We start from the raw sequence: 27,077 nt of genomic DNA, 5'->3' as shown, positions 1-27,077 counted from the left end.
AGTATTTTATAAAGGATCACGATAACTTCCTGACTTTTGTATTCTATGCTCCTATTTATAAAGCCTAGTATCCCGTATGCTTTTTAACAGCTTTATCTACCTGTCCTGCCACCTTCAAAGAATGCTGCACAGTCCTTGCTCATGTTCCTCAGATTGTGTACGTTCAAGGTCATCACCTTGTTCTGCCAACTCTACACTGTACAAAGGCACCTCTAACAACAACAACTTGCATTTATATAAGCGCCCCTCACACAGAGTAGCGTCCCCGACCTCCAGATCTGCCATTGTTGCTGGAGTCTGCTGAGTCTGTAGAGCACTATTGAGAGCAGGATTAGGCTCTGTCTGTGGTCACTGAGCCCCACTCACTGAGATGTAGGAACAGCTGTGCTTGTGGGATAGTATTCGGATAAGAGCAGGAGGGAAGTGCTCCTATGCCCTTAACACACAGCCAAGCAAGGAATGGAACAAAAGGCAAAATACTGCAGATGCTGGAAATCCAAATAAAAACAGAAGTGGCTGGGAACACTCAGGAACCGACTTGTCTCTGACGTTAACTCAGTCTCTGCTCTCCAAGGAATGGAATTACGTTTCCTATCTAAATTTGAATGTAATATTAGTCAATCAGCATCGTTTTCCTCTGCCGTGAATGTGTTCGATTCCCTTCTATTCCTGCTCCCGAATGCACGGTGCTCCTTTGATCCCCAATTCCGGATCCCTCCTCATCCCGGTACCCTGCAGATTGAGATTTCTTTGAAGGATTTCAGAAGTCCGTTCAAACAGTTAAAATTTCTCCAGCAAAGTGCATTTTAATAAACCTAAAATTCAATCCCATTTATCATTAGGTAATCCTAAAAAAGTCCAGATTTATTGGAGTCATATTAACATCAAAAGTCGGTTCCTGTATTTTGACTCAACTGTAATCCTTTAGGCTTTCTAGGAAAACCTAACTCACAGATGCAGTGTTTAGACTGACATTGAGTCCAGTCTGACGGCTTTAACAGTCTGTCACGAAATCCGAGTCAGTGTCTGAATCGCAGTGAACATAATGGTGCGAGGAAATCGTTAGTGAGTGAGTTAGTGCAGGAAAAGAGTGTGTTATATACAGTCTTAATATTCTATTGTGTTGGTTGTACGATTAAGAAATCAATCACTTCTTTTAAATAGGCTCCCGTTTCGCGCATTTCCTCCCATCCCCAAACCCACCCACCCACCCCCAGCCTAGTTAGAGTTAAATGCATTGCTTTCCTGGGTTCTGAGCTGTAGTCACGGTCTGCACACGAGATGTCATTACCCAGACATTTTTCTCCTGCTGAAAGAACTCATTAGACACCTTGATTAATTATAGACGGTGGCAATGAGATTGGTTACATATATATGCAGTCGAACATTCACATAACTCTATAATTATTGTAGCCCGGGGGCCAAGCGACCTGATAGAGTGAGTAACTTTACAAAGTGTTCTCTGGGATTAAAAGCTCATTATAGCCAGCAGCCACACTTCACACGGCTGATGTATGGAGCGCTCTGCAATACACTGCACGCAGCTCAGTGTGTTGACAGCTTAGAGGTTTTTTCTCCGCCACTGCTTTCAGTAGATGGACCATGCTGAATGCCAGTGTTGCTTGGCTCCGAGCGAGACTGCTCGCTCAGTAAATGAGTGATTTGGTTTAGTACAAATTAGATAGTCTTCTGTTAGGAAATAAGGTCTTGGGATACAGAAGTAATAATAATACTTGCATTTGAAATAGGGCCTCATCACGTCTTCGAGATGTCTCAAAGTGCTTCACAGGATATACTGTCAAGTGAATTGACTGTATATTTGGTGGGAGGAACGCAGCAGCCAATTCCCAACAGTATATAGTTTGGGACATGACAGGATGGTGGAACTGGATAGATGCAGTGGGGTGAGAGGGCGAGTCACTATGGTCTTGGTGTCTTGATGTTTGGTATCAGCTGGTCCCAGGTGAACAGGCAGCCATCGCTTCCTCATTGGATGTGACGAGTGTCTGGAATCCACACCTAGGAGGCAGCGACGTCACTGTTGCTGCTGGGAGTGAGGGAGGGTTGGGGTGGTGGGGGGGTGTTTGTGTGTGTGAGAGAGAGAGAAAAGGATGCATCACAGTGAGTTTCGTGTCTGTGGGGTATTCTGGTGCCTGTGGGGAGCGGGGGGTGGGGGCAGTGACAGCTGCTGTTCAATGCGGAGGGACCGGGTTCTCAACTCTGGGTAGTGGGTATGGAAGAGGAGCTCTGTAAATGTTCAATTGAACGACTCTCCTCATGTCCGCCCGTCTGCTTTGTGTGTTCTAGGTGACCCTTGGGAAGGTGTTGAAGGCCATTGTGGTGATGAGGAGTCTGTTTATCGACCGGACCATTATCAAGGCTTACCACGAGCACGTGCTGACGGACGATGGGAAGGTGGGATTGTTGTCGGGGGTGATGGACTTCTGCGTTAATCAGACACTTATATCAATTACCAATTCTGTCTTTGAGGCAATGTGTTCAGAAAGGCACGGACTTGAATACAGAAGGATAGGATTGGGGATACGGCCTCAGTTAGTTTCCTGAAATTGTACTAAAGACCGGAAACTCCTTCACAGTTTGAAGTCCTTGGTGCGTTAAACCAGTCGTTTAGTGTGTCAGCAGCTCATTTCCCTCCACACACTCACATACCTTGACACCGACATTCACCCCTCACACACACACTTACACATACACTCATTCACACTCAGACACCTACACACACTAACTCACACACACACTCACACACACACCTAAACATACTCACACACACTCACTCACTTACACACACACTCATTCACTCACACCTGAACACATACTCATACTCACACCCCATCTCACACACACACACACACACTACTCACAGACACCACACTCACACAATCACTCACACAATCATTCTCATTGGCACAGTATAGCAAGCCATGCACACACACAGGTGTGCAAAGGAGTTTTAAGTCTCGACTTCAGAAATCATCCAGACACTTTGAAGTGCAGACTAGGAATGTTACTTGGAAGTTTTTTCTTAATTTGTACAGATCCTTTTTTTTCCACTCGGTACATAATAATTAGTGGCTAAACAGTGAATAGTTTCATCTCTGCGCACAGCTCACACATGGCCATGAGTCATTTCCAAATGCTAATATTAACAATTTGGCTAAATTGTTCAGTTTAACTCTTCATTGAACGTCTAGCGGAGTGGAAGTGTTATAATTCTCGAAGTAGCACAACACACCTGATTTAAAGGTGCTATTTTTGTGGCGGGGGTCAGACAGGTGTCTGACACATGCGAAAACCCATCTCCGTGCCTAAGAATATCCAAACCAAACTGAGAATTCCATGTATCCCACCTACACATGGAAATTCCAGAGATAGATTGTTGAAATGTAATGCACACTCTCTCTTTCTCTCCCTGGAGGGATGCATCCTACTTACCTGGATGTATCTGGATGTATCCAGGTAAGCAGGATGATAGATTTTTGGTAGATCAGGGTATGAAGGGATATGGGGAGAAAGTGGGTAATTCTAATTGAAAGGATTAGTTGAGGTACCATGATCTAATTAAATGGCGGAACAGGCTCGAAGGGCTGAATGGCCTCCTCCTGTTCCTATGCTCCTATGTTACCTAATTCTGGAAAGTGTTAGGCGCAGGTTGCAATGAGCCAAGGCTTAGGGAGTGTGCATTGGGGGTAAGTGCCGGAGTCGTAACCAGCTAAACCCATATAACTCACCATTGATATTGCTAATATGTATAACAGAAAACCACTTCCATTTTTATACTAATCCTTGCATTTGATATTGCGCTTATAATTAAAATTGCAACTTGTATTTATACAGTAACCCTTCAGGCAGGGTAGTGTTTGGGAATGCTTAGTGTGGATTCCTGATATGGAAACATCACAGTGTTTAACAATAATATTCTGCCAAGTGTAGTGACTATATATTTGTAGATAAATGCACCAGCTAATTTGCACAGAGCAATGTCCCACAAACAGCCATGAGGTGAATGATCAGTTTATTTGGAGGAATATTGGCCAGATCACACCTGTCTTCTAATAGTGGCATGGTATCTTCAACAGGCAGAAGGGACCTTGGTTTAACATCTTATCTAAAGGACAGCATCTCCCAACACACCAGAGCTCAGTACTACACTGGAGTGACAGCCTAGGTTGTGGGCTAACATCCCCACCTTCTGTCCTGGAGCTGAGTGTGTTGATCAGATAGCCTCTAAATTGGATTTGGACGGAGTAAGCTGGTATATCGCTCACCTTTGTCTCCGTAACAGCTTATTAAACTGCTTTGAGATATAACCCCGATGTGAAAGGCAAGGATTCTGGTACTGCAGTTCTCGTCTGAGTCAATAGGTGGCGCACTTTGGAAGAGCCTTCCCCACAACTTCCTCACAGTGACCAGCGCTGGGGGGCCAGTCAACGAATGGCAGGCAGCGTGTCTGAAGCCCATGGCAGTGTTGATGGCTCTATCACGTTAGAGCTCTGGTGCTGTTTGTGCTCCGCATTCCCTGCAGCTTTTGCTGCACCTGTGCAGTGCGTCAGAGCCAAGCAGCTGTCTACCCGCAAGTGCAATTCTGAAAATGACTCCAAACATCTCATTTGAGTGCACAGGAGAGACAATCTGTCTGTGCCCTCTGAACCGAGTAAAGCACGTGAACCAATTGCATCATGAGGGGTCTGGAAATACCAGCCCTTCTCCGGGGAAAGCGAAGTCAGGGTTAGCGTTGGGGGAGCAAACGTCAGCTTGAAGCAATAAAATATTTATGATCCTGACTGTGCCAGTGTTTATATATTTACTTCATCTGAATCGCAAATTAGGTTAAATGGCTCTTGTATTTGCTATAATGTGGTTACACACAGTAATAGAGAGATCATTAATATGCCGTAGCAGCTAAAGATTAAACCTAACAAATGCATTAATTAAAATATATCCTCTGTTTGGGGGTGGGGGGGAGTGGGGGGAGGGTTGATGACCTCGCTGTCTGCGGTGGTGCCTGCAATGTTGTGTGCACCCGGCTCGCTAATTTATCACAGCTAAAGATGTACGTTCAGCCCTGCCTTCGTGAGCTTCGGCTCAAACCACCAGAGCTGTGTTGCGTCAAGACATTGTTAATTACACAGTAACGGGAGCAAAAAGGCTGCCAGGCACCTCCCAGAGTAGCAGCAGCAACAACAGCAGCAGCAAAGGGAGAGGCATTCTATCAAAGGAAAGCTTCAAAGATGTTGAGATCTGTCTCCTGGGTCATTTCTGATCCCCGATCCTCCAGACTTCAAAGTGGGATATCTTCGGAAGAGGGGGAGTGAGTAGGGGGGGAGGGTTGAATCTGGGTTCTTTAATCAGTCCTGACACGGGGGCCTGTTTGATATCAGATGCAGGGAACGGTTTGATTTGTTATATCCTTTGAAATCATTCTGACGACCTTCAAAAACCTTCGTTACTCCGGCTGGCGGAGAGGGAAAAAATTGCGGCAAAATGGCTGGGATTTAATTTAGATTTAGAAAGTGCTGGGTTTGTGCTTTCAGCAGTTTTTTCTGCTGTTACAAATGCAGGGCTTGATTGAAAGTGAAAAGTTGAGCGATAATGCCGTGTGAAGGTGCATTATTTATTTTGTTGGTTTTTTTTGGATTCATTGCTGGAAAGTGTGAGAGTACTTTTCATACAAGATGAGCAGGTCAGGCAGAAGCTGACAAACTAGACATCCTAAACAGCTTCTTCTGATCTCACATCAGCTGCTCTCTCTCTCTCTCTCTCTCTCTCTCCCTCTCGGCCTCTCAGCACTCCTTTCTTCCAATATTTATACGTTTGGGTTCGTTGGCTAGCAGGCAGAGAGGGAGAGGAGCTTGGAATGATCTCTTAAACCCTTTTAACCTGTTTTGTTGTACTTTGATTACAACTGAAAGACATTTTTACGTTTTCTCTCTCTTGTCTCTCCAGCTGGTTTGCGCTGTGCTGGGATGTGCATCTCTGATGTGTCCAACCAACAAAGGTGGAAAAATACCTATACTCAGCCAGAGAGAGAGCCTTACAATTTCTGTACTATTCCCCCACAAACTCCATACATTATTGGATTTGCACTGTGCCTCTGATTGCCGTGGTTGAGACTGTTGGGGGGTATTACTGATTTTGAATGAGCTTTAAAGGGATTTAATTATAGGGAGTGGAGTCCTGTAGCGTATTAGTTAGAGCACTCACCTCGCAAGCGAGAGGACCCGGGCTTGATTCCCTGGCGGGGTGAAACCTTAGGCAAGTTTCCTTACTCCACACGCCTCTGTTTGCCTTGCAGTAAGTCATTAGTCAATTGGTGGATCGCTTTCCGGGGGCTAACAATCCCTTCAAACTAAATAGATAATAAATTGGTCACTCAATTCACGACTGTTGGTGGGACACTGCTGTGTGCAATTGGCTACTGCATTTCGCCCACAAAAATACACAGTCAATTCGCTTTACAGTATATTCTATAAAGAATTTATATTGTGAAGCACTTTGAGATGTCTCAATGACGTGGGTAAGGCACTACATTAAATCTATGGATTATTATTATTACTATTTAATTCCATTATTCTGTTGATTTTAAATCCCTTTCGTGCACTGAGTTCAGGAGTTTCTGGTAATAACTCCTCAGCTAGAGCCATGGCTTGTCATCGCTGCAGAACAGATGAATGTTTATAACGCCTCTAATGAGTTTCATTATATTTGTAACATTCTGCTAAAGACTCTGAGAATTAGCTGTAACACAGGAAGTGCAGACAATGACAGCACGTAGATTTATTTGGTCAGCCGGGTGTCTTGACACTTGCGGAAACCCATCACCGTGCTTAAGAGTATTCATACCGTACTGAGTTCTACACATGGATGCCGTTTCTAATAATCCTTGCATTTGATATAGCGCCTTATTGCGTCTTCGAGACGTCTCAAAGCGCTTTGCAGAATATACTGTAAAGTGAATTGACTGTATTGTGGGCATTTACACATAGAAATTTCCAGTATCTGGGATGGAATGCGCACTCTCTCTCTCCCTCCCTGGAACTACACACCCTGCTTATCTAATTCCAGAAAGTATTAGGCCCAGGTTGGCGAGAGCCTGGGGACCCCAGGGTGTGTGTTTGGAGTAAAACAAGCGTCAATACTGTCTGGCAACCTTCCCTCTGCTTTTCCATCTAGGACCACCCTACCCATCACAATTTTGCAGTGTTAACAGAAGCCATATGGGAACAATCCCTGCTGCCAGTGACTGCTCCTTCAAGTCCTGCCGATGAGCCAGGCTGGGCTGGTCTGTCATCAACAGTACTTTGGAGTACTGTGGACCAGCTTGGCTCAGGAACCTGTCTATTGAGATTGCCAAGTAGCATCAACTTATTCCATGCTACGCACATCACCTTTTGTGCCTACTCAGCCCCAAGGAGACTCGACTTACCTTTCCCCCAGATAGATTTGAGTCCTCATTAGGTGGATAGCAGATAACAGGACCTCCCTTGTGAGCAGCAACGCTCACAATACCTGGCCTGCTGGTGAGAGCCTCTATGTACCCAGACTGCGGATAGTGGACAATGTTGGGATGGTTTGTGAATGTATCTAATTACTGTCTTTTCTTTACTCCATAGCTGGACATCTGGTCTAAGTCCAGTCATCAGGTCTTTCAGAAGGTGAGTACATGGTGGCTGATCAGAGGTCTGTAGGGTATCGCAGGAAGTCACCAATTATTAATAATAATTATAATAATAATAATCCTTGCATTTGTCCTCCCAATGTGAAAGGCGCTATGCAAATGTAATTTGTTTTGTCGTTGTATTTGATGTAGCGCCTTATCACGTGCTTGAGACGTCTCAAAGCGCTTCACAGAATATACTGTGATGTGAATTGACTGTGTATGTTTGTGGGCGAAATGCAGTAGCCAATTGCGCACAGTCATGGATTGAGTGACCAATTTTTTTTTTGAGGGATTATTACCCCCCCCCCACCCCCGGAAAGCGATCCGCCAATCGACTAACAAACAGATTCCTACTTACTGCCAGGTAAACAGACGTGTGGAGTAAGGAAACTTGCCTAAGGTTTTGCCCCACCCCAGAATCGAACCCTGGTCCTCTCACTTGCTAACCACTACACTTTCCTAGAAGGACAGAGACCTGAACGCATCTCAAATCTCCATGTGGCACCTGATGTGAGTGTAGCACACGTGTCGCCGGAGGCAAAGCACCACGCGGTGTGTGTGTGTGTGTGTGTGTGTGCATGTGGGACGGCAAGGGACACTGTGTGAAGGGACGAGCACTGGCTGTGAGACTAGCGGCAAGATCGGCCATCACCGTCCAGCTAGTGGCTGCTGTTAGTCACATCTCTGCTCCCCCAGCTTGTCCCAAGCCTCAAATCATGTTCCTCATTGTGCTCATCAGGAGCCTGGATCCCTGCGGTTCTCAGCCGCTGGTTTGATCCTTTCAGAAGTGGCTTCATTTCCCCCCGTCTCTTTGAGAATATATCTGCTTCTCTTCTTTGTCATGTGCTCCCTTCTGTCCGTCGCTTTCATGTGTTGTGCCGAGTCTCATTAACTGCGAATTACAGCCAGCCAGCATATGCTGCTGAATCTATCCCCATTTGTTTCGTTTTAGGCAAGAGTTTTGTTTCTTTTCAAGGGATTTTTTTTCTCTCTCTCTCTCTCTCTCTCTCTCTTGCGCAGATCTATAAGCACGAGATCAGAGAGACGTTTACAAAGGCCGTTTGGCATAATATAAAAAAACAAATTGTGAGGATTGGAAAAAAAAGTAAAATGGAACCTTCTGGCATCCGCGCCCACACTGGGATCTGTAGTGACCTCTCCTCCACCTGTTCCCAGCGCTCCTGAAGCTGGGAGCTCTCCCAACTGTGCAGCTCTACAGACTTTAGCCCTTCCTAGCGCTCCAGGACACTACCCCGCGTGAAGGGCGTTATATAAATGCAAATTGCTGTTGTTCCTAGACTCACCCCCTCCTTAGCCTCCTTCAAGTCCCGCCTCAAGACCCTCCTCTTCGACCATGCCATCGGCCTCCCCCCTTCCCCTCCCCTCCCTTACCCCCCCAACCCCCAGCTCAGGTCTGAAATGCTGCACTCTGTCCAACACCTTGGGACTTCCTCCCGACGTGAAAGGCGCTATACAAATGTAATCTTGTTGTTGTTGTTGTTGCGGGCCCAGTCCCTTTTACACACAGCCACCAGCAGAACACGTTTGAGAAAGATTTTAGGGCAATGTTTGGTTTGGTCTTTTCTTCCCCCATTTTACTCTTTCAATTCGATCACTCAATCCACGACTGTTTGTGGGATGTTGCTGTGCGCAATTGGCTGCTGCGTTTCGCCCACGAAATACGCAGTCAATCCACTCTACAGTACGTCCTGTGAAGCGCTTTGAGAGGTCTCAACGACGTGCTCAGGCGCTATATTAAATGCAAAGATTATTATGATTTTTATTATAGCTAACAGCAAGCTCGTTTGAGAAACGTTGTAAGACAACAGTGCAAGAAGAGATTGGGAAACGTAATGAAACTAAAGTACGAGCTGGGAGAGTGCTGCTCGAGATTGGAGGCGATCGTTTAGCAGCCGTGCATTCTGTCCCATGATGGCAGCCGTGCATTACGCCTGATTGAAACTCGCCCCCACCCCCACACCCTCTGCCCTCCACCCCTCCTAACCGCAACTCCCAGCTCGGGTCCGAAACCCCCTGACTGTCCAGCGCCCTGGGATGTCATTCCGACCTGAAGGGCGCGATACAAGTGTAATTTGTTGTTGTTGTTGTTGACTGCCGCCGTTCTCTCCGCAGGTGACGGATCACGCCACCACGGCCCTGCTACACTACCAGCTGCCCCAGATGCCGGACGTGGTGGTCAGGTCTTTCATGGTGAGTGAGGGACTGTACTGTACAGAGTGAGGGGCTGTCCAGAGTGAGGGGCTGTGCAGAGTGAGGGGCTGTACAGAGTGAGGGGCTGTACAGAGTGAGGGGCTGTACAGAGTGAGGGGCTGTACAGAGTGAGGAGCTGTACAGAGTGAGGGGCTGTGCAGAATGAGGGGCTGTACAGAGTGAGGGGCTGTACAGAATGAGGGGCTGTACAGAGTGAGGGGCTGTACAGAGTGAGGAGCTGTACAGAGTGAGGGGCTGTGCAGAATGAGGGGCTGTACAGAGTGAGGAGCTGTACAGAGTGAGGGGCTGTACAGAGTGAGGGGCTGTGCAGAGTGAGGGGCTGTACAGAGTGAGGGGCTGTGCAGAATGAGGGGCTGTACAGAGTGAGGGGCTGTACAGAGTGAAGTGCGGAAAAACATGGAAACTTGAAAGCTTCAGGGCAGGAGGCAGTGGTCGTGTGTGTTTTTCCGAAGTCACTCCTTTTGATTGATTCCACCTTCCAACTCTCTTCCCTCATCCCTCAGTGGTTTTCCTTGGGCCTGGCTCCCATTCGGAATAACTCCAGCATTTGCGTGGCTTAGAAATATAGGAACAGGAATAGGCGATTCAGGCCCTCGAGCCTGTTCCACCCTTCTATAAGATCATGACTGATCTGCGCCTCAAGCCCAATTACCCTCCCTTGCCCCGTATCCCTTAATACCCTGACCTACCCTAATACCCTAACAAACATCTATCCACCTCAATCTTGAATGGGAAGGTGTGAGTTCAACCAACCACCCCAGCACTTGATGCTTGACCTCCCCCCCCACCACCCACCAAAGCCTATGAGATGTCTTTGAGAGCTGAGGACCACCATGATCATTCGCTGTGCAGGGTGATGCCCTGAGCTTGCATGCTCTTGCATTGGGGGGGGCGGTGTCAGGAGGCAGCAGAGAGGATTAAGCGTGCACATCGTGGGCTGAGCGCATGCTGTGTCCAATGTGTGGCTGATCCACGTGCCTGTTTCTGCGATTGTATTGCCGAATGTTATTGAGAGCAGCACTGCAGATTTCCACCCCACCCCCCACTTAAACTCACTCCTCCGTTACGCACTTTGGCAGAGCCGTTAAAGTTGGGTTTAATTTCAGCCGTTTCCTAGAAAAGAAAAAGCAATTTGCTCTGCGCAGTTTTAATTTTAGTTGCATCTGATTTAATATCATCGTAATCTGCGAGATTAAAAGGCCACATTCCCTGAGGCTGGCAGTGACGCTCTCATCCACTGACGGGATCTTTTCTGCCACCAAGCTCCTCGCTGCCTCTCGCTACTGAGGCTTTGCCTCGCTTATTAATAAGGTTTTCAGTCTGCAACTGTTGGGCCTGCGAGTCTCACGGATAACACACAATTAAAGATGGATTTACAAGCAATAAAGAGTGAGTCCCTCTGAAGTGTGACACGCGGGTGATGTGTGCGTGTTCGCAGCGTGCTGGCCTTGTCCTTGTTAGGGAGGACGTGCTCCTTGCACACTGCAGACAGTGATCGCATTGATAGTGCTGTCTGACAACCTTTCCTACTGCTTGTCCAGCTAGGACCACCCTCCCCATTAGGGCTTTTGGGTTAACAGGAGCTAAGTGGGAGGATTCCCAGCCCTTCCAGGTCCTGCCGATGAACCAGGCTGAGCTATGCTGTCATCAGCAGTGCCCTGGAATACTGCGGACCGGCCTGACTCAGAAACAGGACTAGAGACTGGCACAGAGGGCTGGTTCGATTCCGATCTTCCATATTGGTACCGCAGAGCAAACCAATTTTTTTTTTCGCTTGTTTCCTGTGTCTAGCTGGTGTAACAATGATAATGTATTGTATACTATCACGACATGTCTGGGACACTGCTTTGCGCAATTGGCTGCTGCGTTTCAGCCACAAAATATACAGTCAATTCACTTTACAGTGTACTCTGTGAAGTGCTTTGAGACGTCTCGACGACTTGATAAGGCGCGATATCAACTGCAAGCATTATTATTATTATTATTTGAATCCACGCCTAGGAATCTGCATTGAGCTGCAGTTTATCTGACTGGCATAAAATCATAGACATTAGGCTGAACAATGCAGCGTAAAATTTTTATGATAATAATAATATGATTAGCAGCATCCCACAAACAGTCATGCAGTGAGTGACCAACTTTTTTTTCTCTGAGGGTTTGTTACCACCGGAAAGCGATCAAACAATCGACTAACAAACGTTCTATGCTTTAAACTCTTGAGCAACTTCAGTTTCAAATCAGAGTGTGTGAGAGTGTCTGATTTGCTTGGCTCCACAGACCTGGCTCCGAAGTTACATCAAGTTATTCCAGGCTCCGTGTCAGCGCTGTGGCAGATTCCTGCAGGACGGGCTGCCTCCCACGTGGAGAGACTTCCGCACCCTCGAGGCCTTCCACGATACCTGCCGGCAGTGATCAGCCCACCCACCGACCGACTGATGCACCTGCGCGACTGAGCTCGTCGCATCCCGGTGTGGGTGACACCCGGCGGGCAGCCCGTGCCGTGAGCACCCGTGCATTCAGCGCGAGAAGGACTCTAATTTGCGGGAGGAAAAACTATTCCCAGACGTGTTATTGTTAGAAAGTGCCTCGCAGGAGTAAAGGTGGCCATGCTGCAGGTCTGATTGGGGGAATGTTCTCCCGTCTGAATGTCCCCTTTAAGTTCCAAGTGTCGCTTTTTATATATTCTCTTAAAAAGTACTCTGCTGCCTTATGTTTATAGCTGTATTTTTGTCGTGTATTTCCTCTTCCATCACCTGTCACTCGCCCTCTTGGCTTGTGAGGTTGATGCTCTGTGCCGAATCCTGTGGAGAGGGTTGGTGGGTGTGGAAGCAGCCGTTGGGATGAACCCCCTCTCCTGACAGAGCGGAGCTTTTGATGTGTAAACTCAGGGACCCCGCTCTCCGTCCGCTTGCTGAACCGGTCAGTTTCTTCCCCTCCATTCCCTGCCCTTCTGCATCACTTTGATCCCAAACAGATCATCTCTCTACAGTGGTTTAGTGGACAGTCTGTCCCCCACAGACTCCGAGGTCATGGTTCCAGCTCAGGCCAGCGTTTGGACTTAGGTCTTCTCAGGCTCTTTAACCATCCCAGATACGAGGGAGGGAGGGAGTGGAGGGTCATGCTTGTTGTTGCATGTCCCAGGCGAAAGGGAGAGCAATAGAGAGAGAGGCAGGGGGAACTCGCAGAGCTCTGTATGACGTGTGCTGTTCTGCCTTCACAATCTCAGGCGATGCCGGGAATAGCACAGGTCATACAGAGAAGATCTTCCATCTTCAAAGGAAGATGAAAACGCATCTCGATCTGCTGTACCGTTATTGCCCAGCATTTCTCTGGTTTGCTGCGGGATGCCTGCTCTGCACTGGCTTTGTTTCACAGCCTCATAGAGTGGAATACTCTGTCCACACAGAGAGAGAGAGAGTCACACAGCTCATTAATTGAGCATTCACCCCAGGTCCTGTGGTACTTCCATAAATAAAGAGTAAGTCTTAAATTTACCTGCACCTCTGTTGTTTTTGATGCGCAAACTCTTGGCATTGGTGCAAGAGTTGAACTGTGATTGTGGTGTGGCACAACTGAGCACTGAGAATTCTACTCCTGTTGCGCAGACACGGGAGACGTCTCGTAGACGTGATAAGGCGCTATATCAAATGCAAGGATTATTATTATTATTATGTATTATATAAATAGCAGTTAAGCCAGATAGGCTCGAAACTAAATCATCTTAAATGTCAGACCAGACAACTAAAGCCCAGCACAGCTAAAGCTGCCTTATTGTTCTGTTCAGAGTACACCGGCATTAATTCACCTGATGTGAAAGTACATGTGCTGTACGTTGATGCACATAACGCTGAGGTCGTTCCTCCACACACACACACACACAACAACAACAACAACAAGATTCCATTTATAGAGCGCCTTTCACGTCGGGAGGACGTCCCAAGGCGCTGTACAGTTGGGTCAGGACCCGAGCATTGGGGGGAAATGGTCAGGGTGAGGGAGGGAAGGGAGGGAGCGAGGAGGGGGTAGAGAGTCGAGAGGGGAGCTGAAGGCACCGTCAAAGAGAAAGGTCTTGAGACCGGACTTGAAGGAGGAAAGGGAGGAAGCGGCGAAGGCACTGGCGGATAGAGTTCCAGAGCCTCGGGGCTGAGAGGCTGAAGGCCCGACCACCGATGGTAGGGCGGTTGGGGCGGGGGATGTGGAGCAGACCGGAGCCAGAGGAACGGAGGGTACGAGCGGGTAGGTAGGGGGATAGTAGGTCAGAGAGGTAGGAGGGAGCGAGGCCGTGAATGGCCTTGTAGGTGAGGATGAGGATCTTGAAATCGATCCTCTGGGGGATGGGGAGCCAGTGGAGGCGAGTGAGGGTGGGAGTGATACACACACCATACACACACACACACAAACACACACAGCTTCTGCACAAACGCACAGTCAGTTCATGCAAATACTCTCCCCACATAGGAGTCCGTCCTCGTCCTGGGAGGTGAAAGCTTGATTGCACGCAGTGTGGTTGTGGTTCACCAGTTGTGTATAAACATTGCTGTAATGGGCTGGGACCTGCGAGCCTCCAGTTAAACGTGACGGCTGTATCTCTGCACTCTTGACACCTGCTCTATGTACCACTCGCACCAGTTTCTAGTGGTTCCTTTACATGAATGTTAAAGGAATTGAATGTGTAAGGTCTGATCTGTACTGGCATGTTCCAGTCATTGGGTGGGGGGGGGCGGTTACTGACTGCAGCTTCACCGTCTCTGGGGTCTGGGGGTCGACAATTAACTCATCTCTGGCACGTCATAGGGGGCGTGGGCAATGAATGTAATGGCTTTGAAGAGCTTGTGCCCTTAGTGGTGGCATTCTGCCTTGTGTGGTTGTGGAGTATAGCAGAGTCCCAGCCATCCACTGCCTTCCAAACGAAGCGTGGACTAGAGAGTTTTAAACCGACCATCCGATCAATCCCTCAAGGTAACAATCTGCACCCTCTGCCCCTGTTCCTATAATAATCTGCCTCTTAAATGGTTCAAGGGAAGGTTTAACTACATGTTCATTTACTCTTGACTCGCAGGTAATGGGAGAATACATGCAAAAGGCATTAAATCCGATTGATCAAACTAAGAGGATCTCAGCAAGTCGTTTCAGGCAGCATGAGTACAATTAAATGCCAATGACCCCATCATTTAATTGTGTGTTTGCAGGTTCCTGCTCAAGATCCTTGTATAACCTTGCAAAGTCCTGTAGCGTATTGGTTAGAGCGCTCGCCTTGCAAGCGAGAAGCCCCAGGTTCGATTCCCAGGCGGGGCAAAACCTTAGGCAAGTTTCCTTGCTCTCCCGTTTTTGGGGGGAGTGGGAGAGGAACTTTGTTTTTNAAGGATTTAGATTGTAGTTTTTGAAGCGTAGTGTGCGATGGAATAGTATTTTTTTTAGCTCGCCTACCACACTTTGTTATGTTCTCAACAAACAATGTATAGAACACTCTTTTATTTTAGGTCTCCGGTCCTCCAAAATCCAACAGTCACACCAAGTAGCCTCTACTCAGTTCTTCCTGCTTTCTCTCCCTCCCAATCTCTTTCCATTGGGCCTAGTCAATTGGTCTTTATTTTTTAATTAGTATCCAACACACTTAATGAAATATGGTCAAACCACTACATTAATAATAATAATAATCCTTGCATATTATCAGGCGTGCGGAGTAAGGAAACTTACCCAAGGTTTCGACCTGCTGGGAATCGAACCCAGGTCTCTCGCTTGCAAAGCGAGTGCTCTATCCACTGAGCTGCAGGACTCCACAAGTGAGAAGCTGGTTCACTTCCTCAGTTCAGGAATCTGAGGATGTTCATCAAGCGATAAGGTGCAGAGTTATAATGATAACAAACATCCTTAAGGGTATTTGATGAATATCACGTCTTCGAGAAGTGTTTCAGAGAATATACTAAAGTGAATTGACTGTATAATTTGTGGGCGAAACGCAGCAGCCAATTGCACACAGCAGTGTCCTACAAACAGTCATGGATTGAGTGACCAAATTATTATAAAATGTTATTTTTTTAAGGGACTGTTATCCTTGGAAAAGCGATCTGACAATCAGCTAACAACCTGGTTCCTACTTACTGCTAGGTAAACAGAGGAGTGTAGAGTAAGGAAACTTGCTGAACGTTTCAGCCCACGCAGGATTCAAACCCAGGTCTTCTGGATTGCGAGGCGAGTGCTCTAACCACAGAGTTACAGGAGTTGTGAATCGGATCGCAGGAAGCAAGCTGGAAACACTGTTTTGTCCTCTTATATTAATTCCTCTATTCTTTCCTCCTCTCCCTCTCTCTCTCTGTCGTTTCTCCTGACTCTGCCCTCAACGGGAGCAGTCACCATTTCATTTCGTACACATTACACCGACTTTATGGCTCGTCATGTCAGTCATTAGCGGGGAAAGGTTAGCAAATCTTCTTTTAATTAAAAGGTGAAGCCAAACAAACAGGAGTTTAATTAAAGGGCTGGGGTTTTCGGGGGAAAGGAAATTCTGCGCTTCAATTTTCTCGACGATATTGGAGCAGTGTAGCTGTGAAGGTTTTAATTTTCTATTCCCAGTCCTGCCGCAAGCTCATGCATTTTTCAGCGTTCTTCGCTGCTCTTTTCTCCAGTGCTGCGAATGGTATTGATCGCATGATTAAGTCATCAAACTTCAGTAAACAAGCTTCGTTTTCTGCCCCGTAGCTTTTCCTTTTTAGGGTTGTTCTTCTTCATCAACCAACGTCGCAGCATTACTTGGGCGGCGTTGCAGGCACTCACTGCACTGAGCACGACTGACTGCACTGCATGTGGAATTCTGTAGCGTATTGGTTAGAGCACTTGCCTCGCAAGCAAGAGGACCTGGGTTTGATTCTCGGGTTGGGGCAAAATGTTAGGCAAGTTTCCTCACTCCAAACACACGCCTGTTTACCTTTACATTCTGTGAAGCACTTTGAGACGTCTCGGAAGACGTGATAAGGAGCTATATCAAATACGAGGAGTATTATTATTATTCTGCAGGGCTGCACTAGACCAGTCAGTTTTTTTTCCATCTGTTGAATGGAACTCATACCTCCAGCAAATACATCCCATGCAGGCAGGCTAGCCTGAAAGTTAGTCCATGTTTTCTGGAGCAATAATAATAATAATCGTTGCATTTGATAAGACTTATCACTCTTCCAAGCGCTTCACAGAATATACTGTAAAGTGAATTGACTGTATATTTTGTGGGCAAATTGCGGCAGCCAATTGCACACAGCAGTGTCCCACAAACAGTCATGGATTGAGTGACCACATTTTTTTTTTGGAATGGATTATTACCCTTGAAAAAGCAATCCGCCAATCGACTAACAACCGGGTTCCTACTTACTGCTGGGTAAACAGAGGCGTGTGTGTGTGTGTGTGTGTGGAGTAAGGAAACTTGCCTAACGTTTCGCCGTGCCCGGGAGCGAACCTGAGTGCACTCCTGCGAGGCGAGTGCTCTGACCTCTACGAGTGCTCTGGGTTTCAGTATGTTACAACTGGACGTATTTATATTCTGTAGAGCTGAACCGAAAAATGATGCGAGGTGTAACCTGTGTGACTCCACCTGAAGCTTGGAAATCGAACAAAAAGATTCATGAAGCAAGCACCTTGAGGCCGGGTTTTTTCCTAAACTTCTGTGTTTGTTTTCAGCCACTATGCCCCAAAACTCTGGAACACTCTTCCTCTATCCCTCCACCTTGCCACCTCCCGCCCCAACTTCAGGTCGTGCCTGAAGACCTTCCTCTTCGACAATGCCAGATCTGTGACTGGATGAATATTTCAGCAGTTTCACAGCTGCTGCAAAACTAATCTTCAAGTAAGGGACCGGTTAAGTCAGTGGAACTAAGCAAGCACTTACAAAATACTGCTCAAGCAGAAAGGTGTCCTTTCCCATTACCCTGCTAACCTTTTATCCAAAATTCGTTCACCCACGCGGAGAGAACGCTAATGATCAGAATAAATGTGAATCGAGCCCTGTGGATGAAAGGGATCCTTTTTACTCATTTGTGTTTTACCATAATATCAGGAAAATATCCGCAACTGAACAGGTAGGTTTAGAGAAGAGGAGTCAGGATTATTCCAGTGTCCGTCTCTCTTGGATTCTGAAAAGTTAATTTAACTCTTCCTTGGTGACACATTTGAGGGGGAACAACATCGACATCATAATAATAATCCTTGCATTTGATATAGTGCCTTATCATGTCGTTGAGATGTCTCAAATTGCTTCACAGAATATACTGTAGAGTGGATTCATTGTGTATTTTGTGGGCGAAACATAATAGTAATAATCCTTTCAATTGATATATCATATCACATTGTTGAGATGTCTCAAAGCACTTCACAGGATATAGTGTACCGTCTCGAAGACCTGACAAGGCGCTATATCAAATACAAGGATTATTATATATTATTTTTAACTCTCAATTGGAGTTTATCAGTCGGAGTTTTCAACTTCAAGATCCTCACTCTAGTGTTTAAATCTTTCCATTACTTGGCTCCCACCCCTATCTCTCTAACACCCCTGTCTCCCCCACCAGTACCCGCTGCTTCTGCTCTACTGGGTCCGGCCTCCTCCGCGTCCCCCGAATCCTCCGCTCCACCATCGGCGGCCGTGCCTTCAGCCACTACGCCCCGAAACTTTGGAACTCCCTCCCTCAACCCCTTGGCCTCTTCCCCTCCTTCCCCATCTTCAGGTCGCGCCTGAAGACCTTCCTCTTCGACCGCGCCTCCTGGTACCTTCCCCCTCCCCCTGGCTCGGGCTCCGGCTCCGCCATTGTTAAGCGCTCCGAGACACCGCCCGGCGCGGAGGGCGCTATATAAATGCAAGTTGTTGTTGTCAAAGAAATCGAGCTCAGCTCCCGATGTCAGCTTTTTTTAACTGGAGCCGACGTGACCTGTAGCTCGTCATGTACTATTGACACTGTGGGTGGCGCAGGAAGGTGTAAATGAAGTGAGAGCCAGGAACACAGCGCTGTTCTGAGCATCCGCTGAGATGGCAGGTGCTAACGGAGCGTGTGAGACTCAGCCCTTTGCAGCCCAGTGTGGGAGACGGCAGCAGTGATGCAGGCAAAACACCAGCTCGCATTCTGAATTCGTTTCTAAAACAGATTCACATCATCATAACACATAACAATCCTTGCGTTTGATACAGCGCCTTATCGCGGCATTGAGGGGTCTCAAAGCACTCACAATATGTTGCAAGGTGGACTGACTGTGGACGAAACGCGGAAGCCAATTGTGCACAGCAGCGTCCCACAGAGAGTCGTGGAGCGAATGTGAACAATTTTTTTTGAGGGATTATTACCCCCGGAAAGCGTTTCTCCAATCGACTAACAGCCGGGTTCCTACTTACTGCTGGATAAACAGAGGTGCGTGGAAGTAAGGGAACTTGCCTGAGGTCTTGCCCCACCCCCACCTCGGGAATCGAACCCGGGTCCTCTCGTTCTAAGCGCTTTGGGACGTCCTCCCGACGTGAAAAGCGCTATATCAAATGCAAGGATTATTATTATTACGCCTCAGGACTCCACATGATGGTTCTGCGCCCCTACCAGAAACTCGGGTGGGAGACCTCTGTGTGAGGGTGCGGAAGTGATGGATTTAGCAATCAGTCAACTTTTTGGTGGATGTTTATCGCCCATGGGCAACCGGATTCAGGTGCGAATGAAGCCATGTCACCTGAGCCAGAGGCCAAGACATTGGGCAATTTATGTTTTGATGAGTTTGTGCGGTGATGAAGAACATTAACATTGGAGAAATCTGATTGCTCCCAATCTCAGTTACTGCATGCACTTCCAGGTCGGCTGCTCCTTTCCAGCTACTTTCCTTTCCTTTCCTTTCCTTTCCAGCCACCTCCTTTCCACTCAACACTGTGCCTCAACACCCAGAGGCAAAAAAAGCACCAGACCTACTGCATCAGTATGTGTTTGCATTCCTCATATCAGCTGTCCTGTGACCTGGTCTCAATGGGAATCCCAGCCTGTGCTGACTTTGATAATAACCCTTGCATTTGCATTTGATACAGCGCCTCATCACGTCGTCGAGACGTCTAAAAGCGCTTCACAGAATATACTGTAAAGTGGATTGACTGCGTATTTTGTGGGCGAAACGCGGCAATCAATTTGTGTCCCGCGAACAGCCGTGGAGTGAGTGACCAATTTTATTCGGGGGGATTTTTGGCCAGAACGCCGGGAGAGAAAATCGCCCTCGTCTTTTCGAATAGCGCCACGAGATCTTTAACATCCACCTGAACAGGCAGTTAAACCGTGCTGGGTTTGACGTCTCCTCCGGGGATAGGATGAAGTCCGAAGGATTTAATGACTGTAGAGGAGTGTGGAGCTGTACGTCGTTATTCCTCCTCCCTCACCCACCTTTACATCGCAGCAGAGCAGAGGCCAAGTTGTGTCCCCGGTTGAGATCAGCAAATTCCGTTCACATCAAGGACGGAACCCAAAGACATCTTGGTCTGTGCAGCTCAGTTGCGCAGCAACCAGGGCAGCTATTCTCAGGCTCTGCCGAGCAACGTACAGGCCAGCATAGCGTGTAGTCCACATTATCAACGGTTAGCAAGAATCAGAGCTAATGATTTGGGTTCAGCAGTCGGGTCCCGGGTTCCCGCTGTGTGCAAGGGCACCCAGCTAATGAGACTTCTTCTCAGAACTTTTGTTCAGTGCCTCCCTGTGTGCAGTGGGTGAATCTCGCTGCGCGGAGACGGGGAGAAAAAAAAGTAGGGCAGCTCCAAAAAAAACTCCGCACAAAACAGAACCAAAATAAAATATCGTTAATTAGCAAATGAAACAGCTGAAGAGAGAGATGTGGTAGCATGTGATCTCACGGTATCTGAGAGAGTGTTGCACTGTGTTGTTAAGATCAGCCTTACTGCTATTGATGAGCTTCAGCACCTGCGATGGATTCGCAAGTCCCGACATCTCACACTTATGAAATGAATAAATAAAGAAACTAATCGGCTTAGGCTGGGTTATCTGTTAGCCTTGCGGGTCATTTCCTACTAATGAACCAATTATGATGCTCCTGATTAATTCTTAGTGTCCAGGAATGGAACTGCAGGGACACGACTAGACAGCCAGTCGGTCTCATTAGAAGTCTCGAAACCGCGAGGTGACTAACTATGCGGCACCTCATTTGCCGAGGTGAGAGGCACTGCCTCATGAGGTTTGCGGGTCAACTGCATTTTCTTAACTCAGGTTTGTCTGGCTGCACATTGATGCCCACCAGAGTCACTACACTTTACAGTACATTCTGTGAAGCGCTTTGAGATGTTGGTCACTCACTCCGCGACTGTTTGTGGGACACTGCAATTGGCTGCCGCCTTTCGCCCACAAAATACACTGTCCATCCACTTTACAGTGTATTCTGTGAAGCGTATTGCGAGGAACATTGTTGTGATAAATCCATCGGTACCGTGTTACCGTGTGGATAAGAAAACAAAAGAAATGTTAGAGTTAATTTGTATTTAAAGGGATGATGTAACAACTGAGAGAGATGACTTGAAATTTGCACTTTGCCTTTGTGAGACCACGTGTGGGGTATTGTGCGCAGTTCCGGTCTCAAAAGAACACTGTTCTGTTCAAGAGAGCACAATAGAGGACTGTTAGTATGGTTCCAGATCACTCTGGGTTTCCCCAAGACACCCGGCTGACCCCCAAAAATTCAGTATAAGGGGAAGAGTCTGAGTGGCCTCAGTTGAGAAACATTCTCTGGTCCATGGCCTCTAGTAAGTGAAAGGACATCTTTGTAAAGTATTTCGCTCACTTGCGGAGAAAGCTGGCCTGGTCTGCTGGCAACTCGGAGATTGTTTAGGAGCGAATGCTGGCACACAAGGTCCCTGTGTCTGGGGAGTTGGACTACTTATTGCCAGAGAAAGTGCTTATTTATTTATCTGAACTTTAGAAAAATGTCAATCAATGTTCCTCTCCACTGGAGAATTTTCTGACATTTTGTGATTCGCCAGCAGTTTGGGTGGGTGGGGGGAATCAAATGGATATTTTGAACTGAAGGCAATTCCTGAGGGATGGTTTCTTCTCTCTCAATACTTCGCACAGAAGATGATATCTTGTTCCAGCTGGCTTCTCGCTCTCACAGTTGTGAGGGTTTTATTCACTGGCACACAATGCCCAGCCCTTTAATAGTACATGGAGTTATCATCTCCAACAGTCTCCTCTTTAACCTCTAAGTGCTCCAGGACGTTACCCAGCGTGAAGGTCGCTATATAAAATACAAGTTGTTGTTGTTGTTATTGGATTGAGTTCCACCGACACTGGCAGCCTCTGGTATCCTGCGCCATTGTCCATAATAATAATAATAATAATCCTTGCATTTCATATAGTGTCTTCACATCAGTGAAACACCTCAAAGCCCATCACAGGGTATACTGTAAGGTGGATTGACTGTATAGTTTGTGGGCGAAGCCGGCAGCCAATTGCAGATAGCAGCGTCCCCACAAACAGTCGTGGGTTGAATAGATTGAATTGGCAAGTCATTGCCAAGGTTCATAATGTGTTGGCAATGAGTTGAAGGTTCATTTTGTGGGCAAAACTCAGCAGCCAATTGCACACAGTAGTGTCCCACAAACAGTTGTGGATGAGTGACCAATTTTTCTTGGGGTGGGGATTATTATCCCTGGAAGCAAACCGCCAATTGACTTAGCAATCGAGTTCCAACTTACTGCCAGGTAAACAGAGGTGTGTGGAGTAAGGAAACTTGCCTAAGGTTTCGCCCCGCCCGCGAATCGAACCCGAGTCCTCTCGCTTGCAAGGCGAGTGCTCCAAGCACTACGCTACGGGAAGTCACTTTAACGTATCAATGTACTAAGGTGACCTTTCACTAAGGAGATCAGCTGGTGTTGTCAAACGGTGCAGTTTCACCCTGTGCCAAAGGTTGGATGTAGCACATATAATGCCTCATGTAATTTGCGACCCTTTGGTTTAAATGTCGGAACAAGTGCCAAGTCCCGTTTAAGTTCCTAATGCTTGTGGTTAAGGGAAGGTTCGGAGTAAAATCTTACCATTAATCTCTGAGCTGTGTAATGTTGACTGGGTCTGTAATATCAGGTGCGAGGCTGAAACGAGTGAAAAATTATGACATTGTTTTAGCAAAGGGATGGAAAGTCTTTCACTTCCATCTTAGCTGCTGCACGTAAACCTGGATCTCCAGTGCACTCAATAAAACTGATGCATTGAGCCGTTTCAGTAGACATTAAATCCCATTGATTTCACGCCAGTGAGGTGCCCTTGACCCTATTTCACTTTCCTTCCTTTGTACTTTCTCTCAGAGGGATTTTCACCCATTTATGGCTGATAGGAATCCTGGAACTTAGTGGTTAATGTATTCACCTTGCAAGCGAGAAGACCTGGGTTTGATTCCCAGTCAGGGCGAAACCTTTGGCAAGTTACTTACTCCATACACATGCCTCTGTTTATCTAGCAGTAAGTACAACAACAACAACAACAACAAGATTATATTTGTATAGCGCCTTTCACGTCGGGAGGATGTCCCAAGGCGCTGGACAGTGTACAGTATTTCAGACCCGAGCTGGGCTCGGGGGGGGGGGGGGGGGTTGGCCGATGGCATTGTTGAAGAGGAGGGTCTTGAGGCAGGACTTGAAGGAGGCTAAAGATGGGGCGAGGCGGAGTGATTGGGGGATGGAATTCCAGAGGTTGGGGGCAGAGTGGCTGAAGGCTCTCCCGCCAATGGTGGGGTGGGTGGGTCAAGGGATGTGGAACAAGCCGGATGAGCAGAGGAAGCGGGCGGGTTGGTTGGTAGGTGGTTAGGAGGTCACAGGGATAGGGTGAGGCAAGGCCATGGAGGGCTTTGTAGTTGAGGACCAGGATCCTCTGAAGGATAGGGAGCCAATGGAGTCGGGCGAGAATGGGGGAGATGGGGTCACGGAGTTTGGTGCGGGAGAGGACATGGTTGTTAGTCGATTGGTGGATCGCTTTTCCGGGGGAAATAATCCCTTGAAAAAAAAATAATAATAATATTTTGGTCACTTAAGCCACGACTGTTTGTGGGACACTGCTGTGCACAATTAGCTGCCACGTTTCATTGATAAAAATTACGGTCAATTCACTTGACAGTATATAACTGCAACGTTTTTGAGACTCTCGAAGACGTGATAAGGCGCTGTATCAAACGCAAAGATTATTATTATTTCTGGAGTGCGTGAAGAGGTTTTTTTCATATAGATAAAGTGCCTGAATTGCAATACTTGTCTGCCGGCAATCCATACAGATTAGGATGTAACTGTTTTCCTCTTGCAGCCACATACCCTGGAGACACAGTGAGTGTTCGATGAGCTTTGTTGATAACCGCTTCGTATTGACAGGGAACCTTCAGTCTCCGATCAATAAAATGGGATGAGTATCCTTGATGCCCACTGCAGATGTGCCCTCCTCCCAGCTCAGCCGTTCTCATTCCAAGACACCCAACTTCCAACCCAGTTATTGGGCACAGACATTCCATCCGAGGTAAGTTTCTGTGCATGTGATGTGCTCCCACTCAGCTTAACACGTTAATAATAATAATATTCATAATAATCCTTGCATTTGATGTAGCGCCTTATCACATCTTAGAGACGTCTCAAAGCGCTTCACAGAATATACTGTAAAGTGTATTGACTGTATATTTTGTGGGCGAAACGTGGCAGCCAATTGCGCACAGCAGTTGTTTGGTACAGTTACTCTCGGGTTCCATAATACAACGACTTGCATTTACACAGCGTCTCAGAGCGTTTAACAGTGGTGAAGTCTGACTCTGAACCGGTGGGGAGGGAAGAGGTGACCGTAGGTACGGTCGAAGAGGAAGATCTTCAGGCGTGATCGTAAAATGGGGAAGCAAAGCGTTGGGATTGAGGGAGAGAGTTCCAAAGCTTTGGAGCGTAGTGGCTGAAAGTGCAGCCGCCAATGGTGGAGCGGAGGGGATGAGGGGCGAGCAGGAGGGTGGAACCAGCCGAGCGGAGGCGGCAGGAAGCGGACTGGGGAGTAAGCAGGTCAATAATAATAGTAAGTCTTGCATTTGTCACAGTGCCTCTTCATGTCGTCGATGTCTCAAAGTGCTTCACAGATTTTTACTGTGAAGTGCAGTGACTGTGTATTTATTCTGTGCCGGAAAAAGCATTGCCAAGCTGCTGCTGGGGGATAGGGTTGATAGGGTACTCTTTTGTCATATTGAGTCTCTGCACAAAGTGTCTGGCTCTTATTTGTGTCCAACACTAAAGAGTTAATTGTTACCAGCCGTGGTGTGTCCCTGCGCTCAACTCCTGCTTCTCTCCCAAGAACCATTTTCCTTGCGGTAAAAAACACGGAGTCCTTGGCAGCGCAGTGACCTGCGAAATGTCTCCCAACGTCGATCCATTGGCTTAAAGCCTGACTCCAGCCTGGATTGGAATTGTCAGTCAATCGAAGAGAAAGGTTGTAGGAGCTGAGGATGTCGGAGTGTCACTAAGTCTTTGCTCGTGGACTGAGGGACGGATGCCCAGTGTGGGGCCCACTGGCAGTAAGAACGGTCAAGAGCGGCACATGTCACAGGGTGGCCTTCGGCAGGGCAGGTGAACGATAAACTGTTTTATCTTGTCCAGAACAATAGAACCAGAGGAAATGACCTGCAATCGAGGGATGAGGGTAAATTCAGAACAAATCTGCGGAAACACTACCTCAGTGAGCGGTGTGGTAACAGGATGGGACAGTCTCCCTAGGGAAACAAGACGGGGGAATCAGAAAGTGTGGATTCCTTCAAGAACAAATCAGGCAAAAATTTGTTAGGAAACAATATCTCGGGATACAGTGTACAGTTTGGGACCTGACGTGTGTATACACAATGATAATAGTTCTTGCATTTGGTATAGCGCCTTATCAAGTCTTCGAGACGTCTCAAAGCTCTTCGCAGAACACACTGTAACGTGGCGCGACTGTATGTTTTATGGGCGAAACGCATGTGACTGCCAGGACGGTGGAAGGTGAATTGGATGGACATTGGTATTCTTTTGCCTTGCAAATTCTTATGTTCTTATGAGTGAAGGGATCCAGGGTTGTTTGACGCTAACTTCACTCTGTAGTAAATATTTGACACCTCACTCTCGTCCGTGTTAAAAGTTGCCCATTTCTGATGTTTGGCTCGATTCCAAACGCTGCCCACTTATTACAATTCCACCTGCGGCTGCTCAGTGTTGACGGCATTTGATTGAAACCCAGACTGTCTAAAGGAGGCAGACAGCTATGCGGTGTGGGCTGGAGCTGGTCAGGACAGTGTGACCGGAATGAAATGAAACTCAGCGTAATATTGGGATGTTGGCCTCCATTCGGGAAAAGCAATTTAGTTTTCTTATTAAAAGGAGCGACGGCAGCTCTTTGCAATTGATGATAATTCCCTCCCGCCCTTGCCCCCATCCATCCCCCACAGCCACACACACACACATACACAGACAGACACAGACACACACACATAGACACACACAGATACTCACACACTCAGGTCCTGATTATAAAATTCACAATAATAAAATCGTGATCGAACAAGGGTTGTAAATTATCACCAGAGGTTCCCAGTGCGAGCGTTAACCACATATATTAGAATTCAGTCACCAGCTCACAGCAAACGTTCACAAAGTCACGGTTTAGTATTCATGTTTTAACCCATCTCCTTCTCTGTGGTATTTAACCCTCAGTGACCAGCTGGACAGGGTGACAGCATCATCATCCATGGTTGCACACTCCACCTTACGAAGCCAGTCCAGGAACTTGGCATCTTGTTTGACCCTCAACTATCCTTTCTACCCCACTTCATCAGTGCCATGACCCGCTCTGCCTTCCCCCACCTCCGCAACATCGCCCGGCTCTGCCACTGTCTCACACCGCAGGCCGCCGAAACCCTCATACATTGAAGCTTGGCTATGCAAACTCCTTGCGTGTCGGCCTCCGCAACTCCTCCCTCCAAAGGCTGCAGTTCATCCAGAACTCTGCAACCCGTTCTTGCCCGATTCCACTGGCTTCCCATCACACAAAGGATACAAGTTCAAGATCCTGGTCCTCATCCTTAAAGTCCTCCCGACCTTAACGGTGCTATACAAATATAATTTGTTTGTTGTTGCTGATGACTGGTTCGAACAACCTGTCACTCACTGACAAAGCTCAAACAC

General features: G+C 47.3%; 1 protein-coding gene across 1 annotated transcript in view; it reads left to right on the top strand.

Annotated features, from left to right (window-relative positions):
* med27 (mediator complex subunit 27) overlaps nucleotides 1-13,404 on the top strand; it is a 68,965-nt gene extending 55,561 nt beyond the window's left edge. The window contains exons 5-8 of the mRNA XM_007902755.2: nucleotides 2,308-2,415; nucleotides 7,632-7,673; nucleotides 9,812-9,889; nucleotides 12,188-13,404. Of these exons, the coding sequence (XP_007900946.1) occupies nucleotides 2,308-2,415; nucleotides 7,632-7,673; nucleotides 9,812-9,889; nucleotides 12,188-12,322 (363 nt within the window). The 3' untranslated portion in view covers nucleotides 12,323-13,404. The remainder of the gene's footprint in view (nucleotides 1-2,307; nucleotides 2,416-7,631; nucleotides 7,674-9,811; nucleotides 9,890-12,187) is intronic.
* Nucleotides 13,405-27,077: the final 13,673 nt, after the last annotated feature.

This window comes from Callorhinchus milii, unplaced genomic scaffold (assembly GCF_018977255.1).
Source record: "Callorhinchus milii isolate IMCB2004 unplaced genomic scaffold, IMCB_Cmil_1.0 Scaffold8, whole genome shotgun sequence".
In the NCBI taxonomy this organism is placed as follows: Eukaryota; Metazoa; Chordata; class Chondrichthyes; order Chimaeriformes; family Callorhinchidae; genus Callorhinchus; species Callorhinchus milii.
The sequence above is the reverse complement of the archived record's forward strand: the minus strand, read 5'-3'. Positions and strand labels throughout refer to the sequence as shown.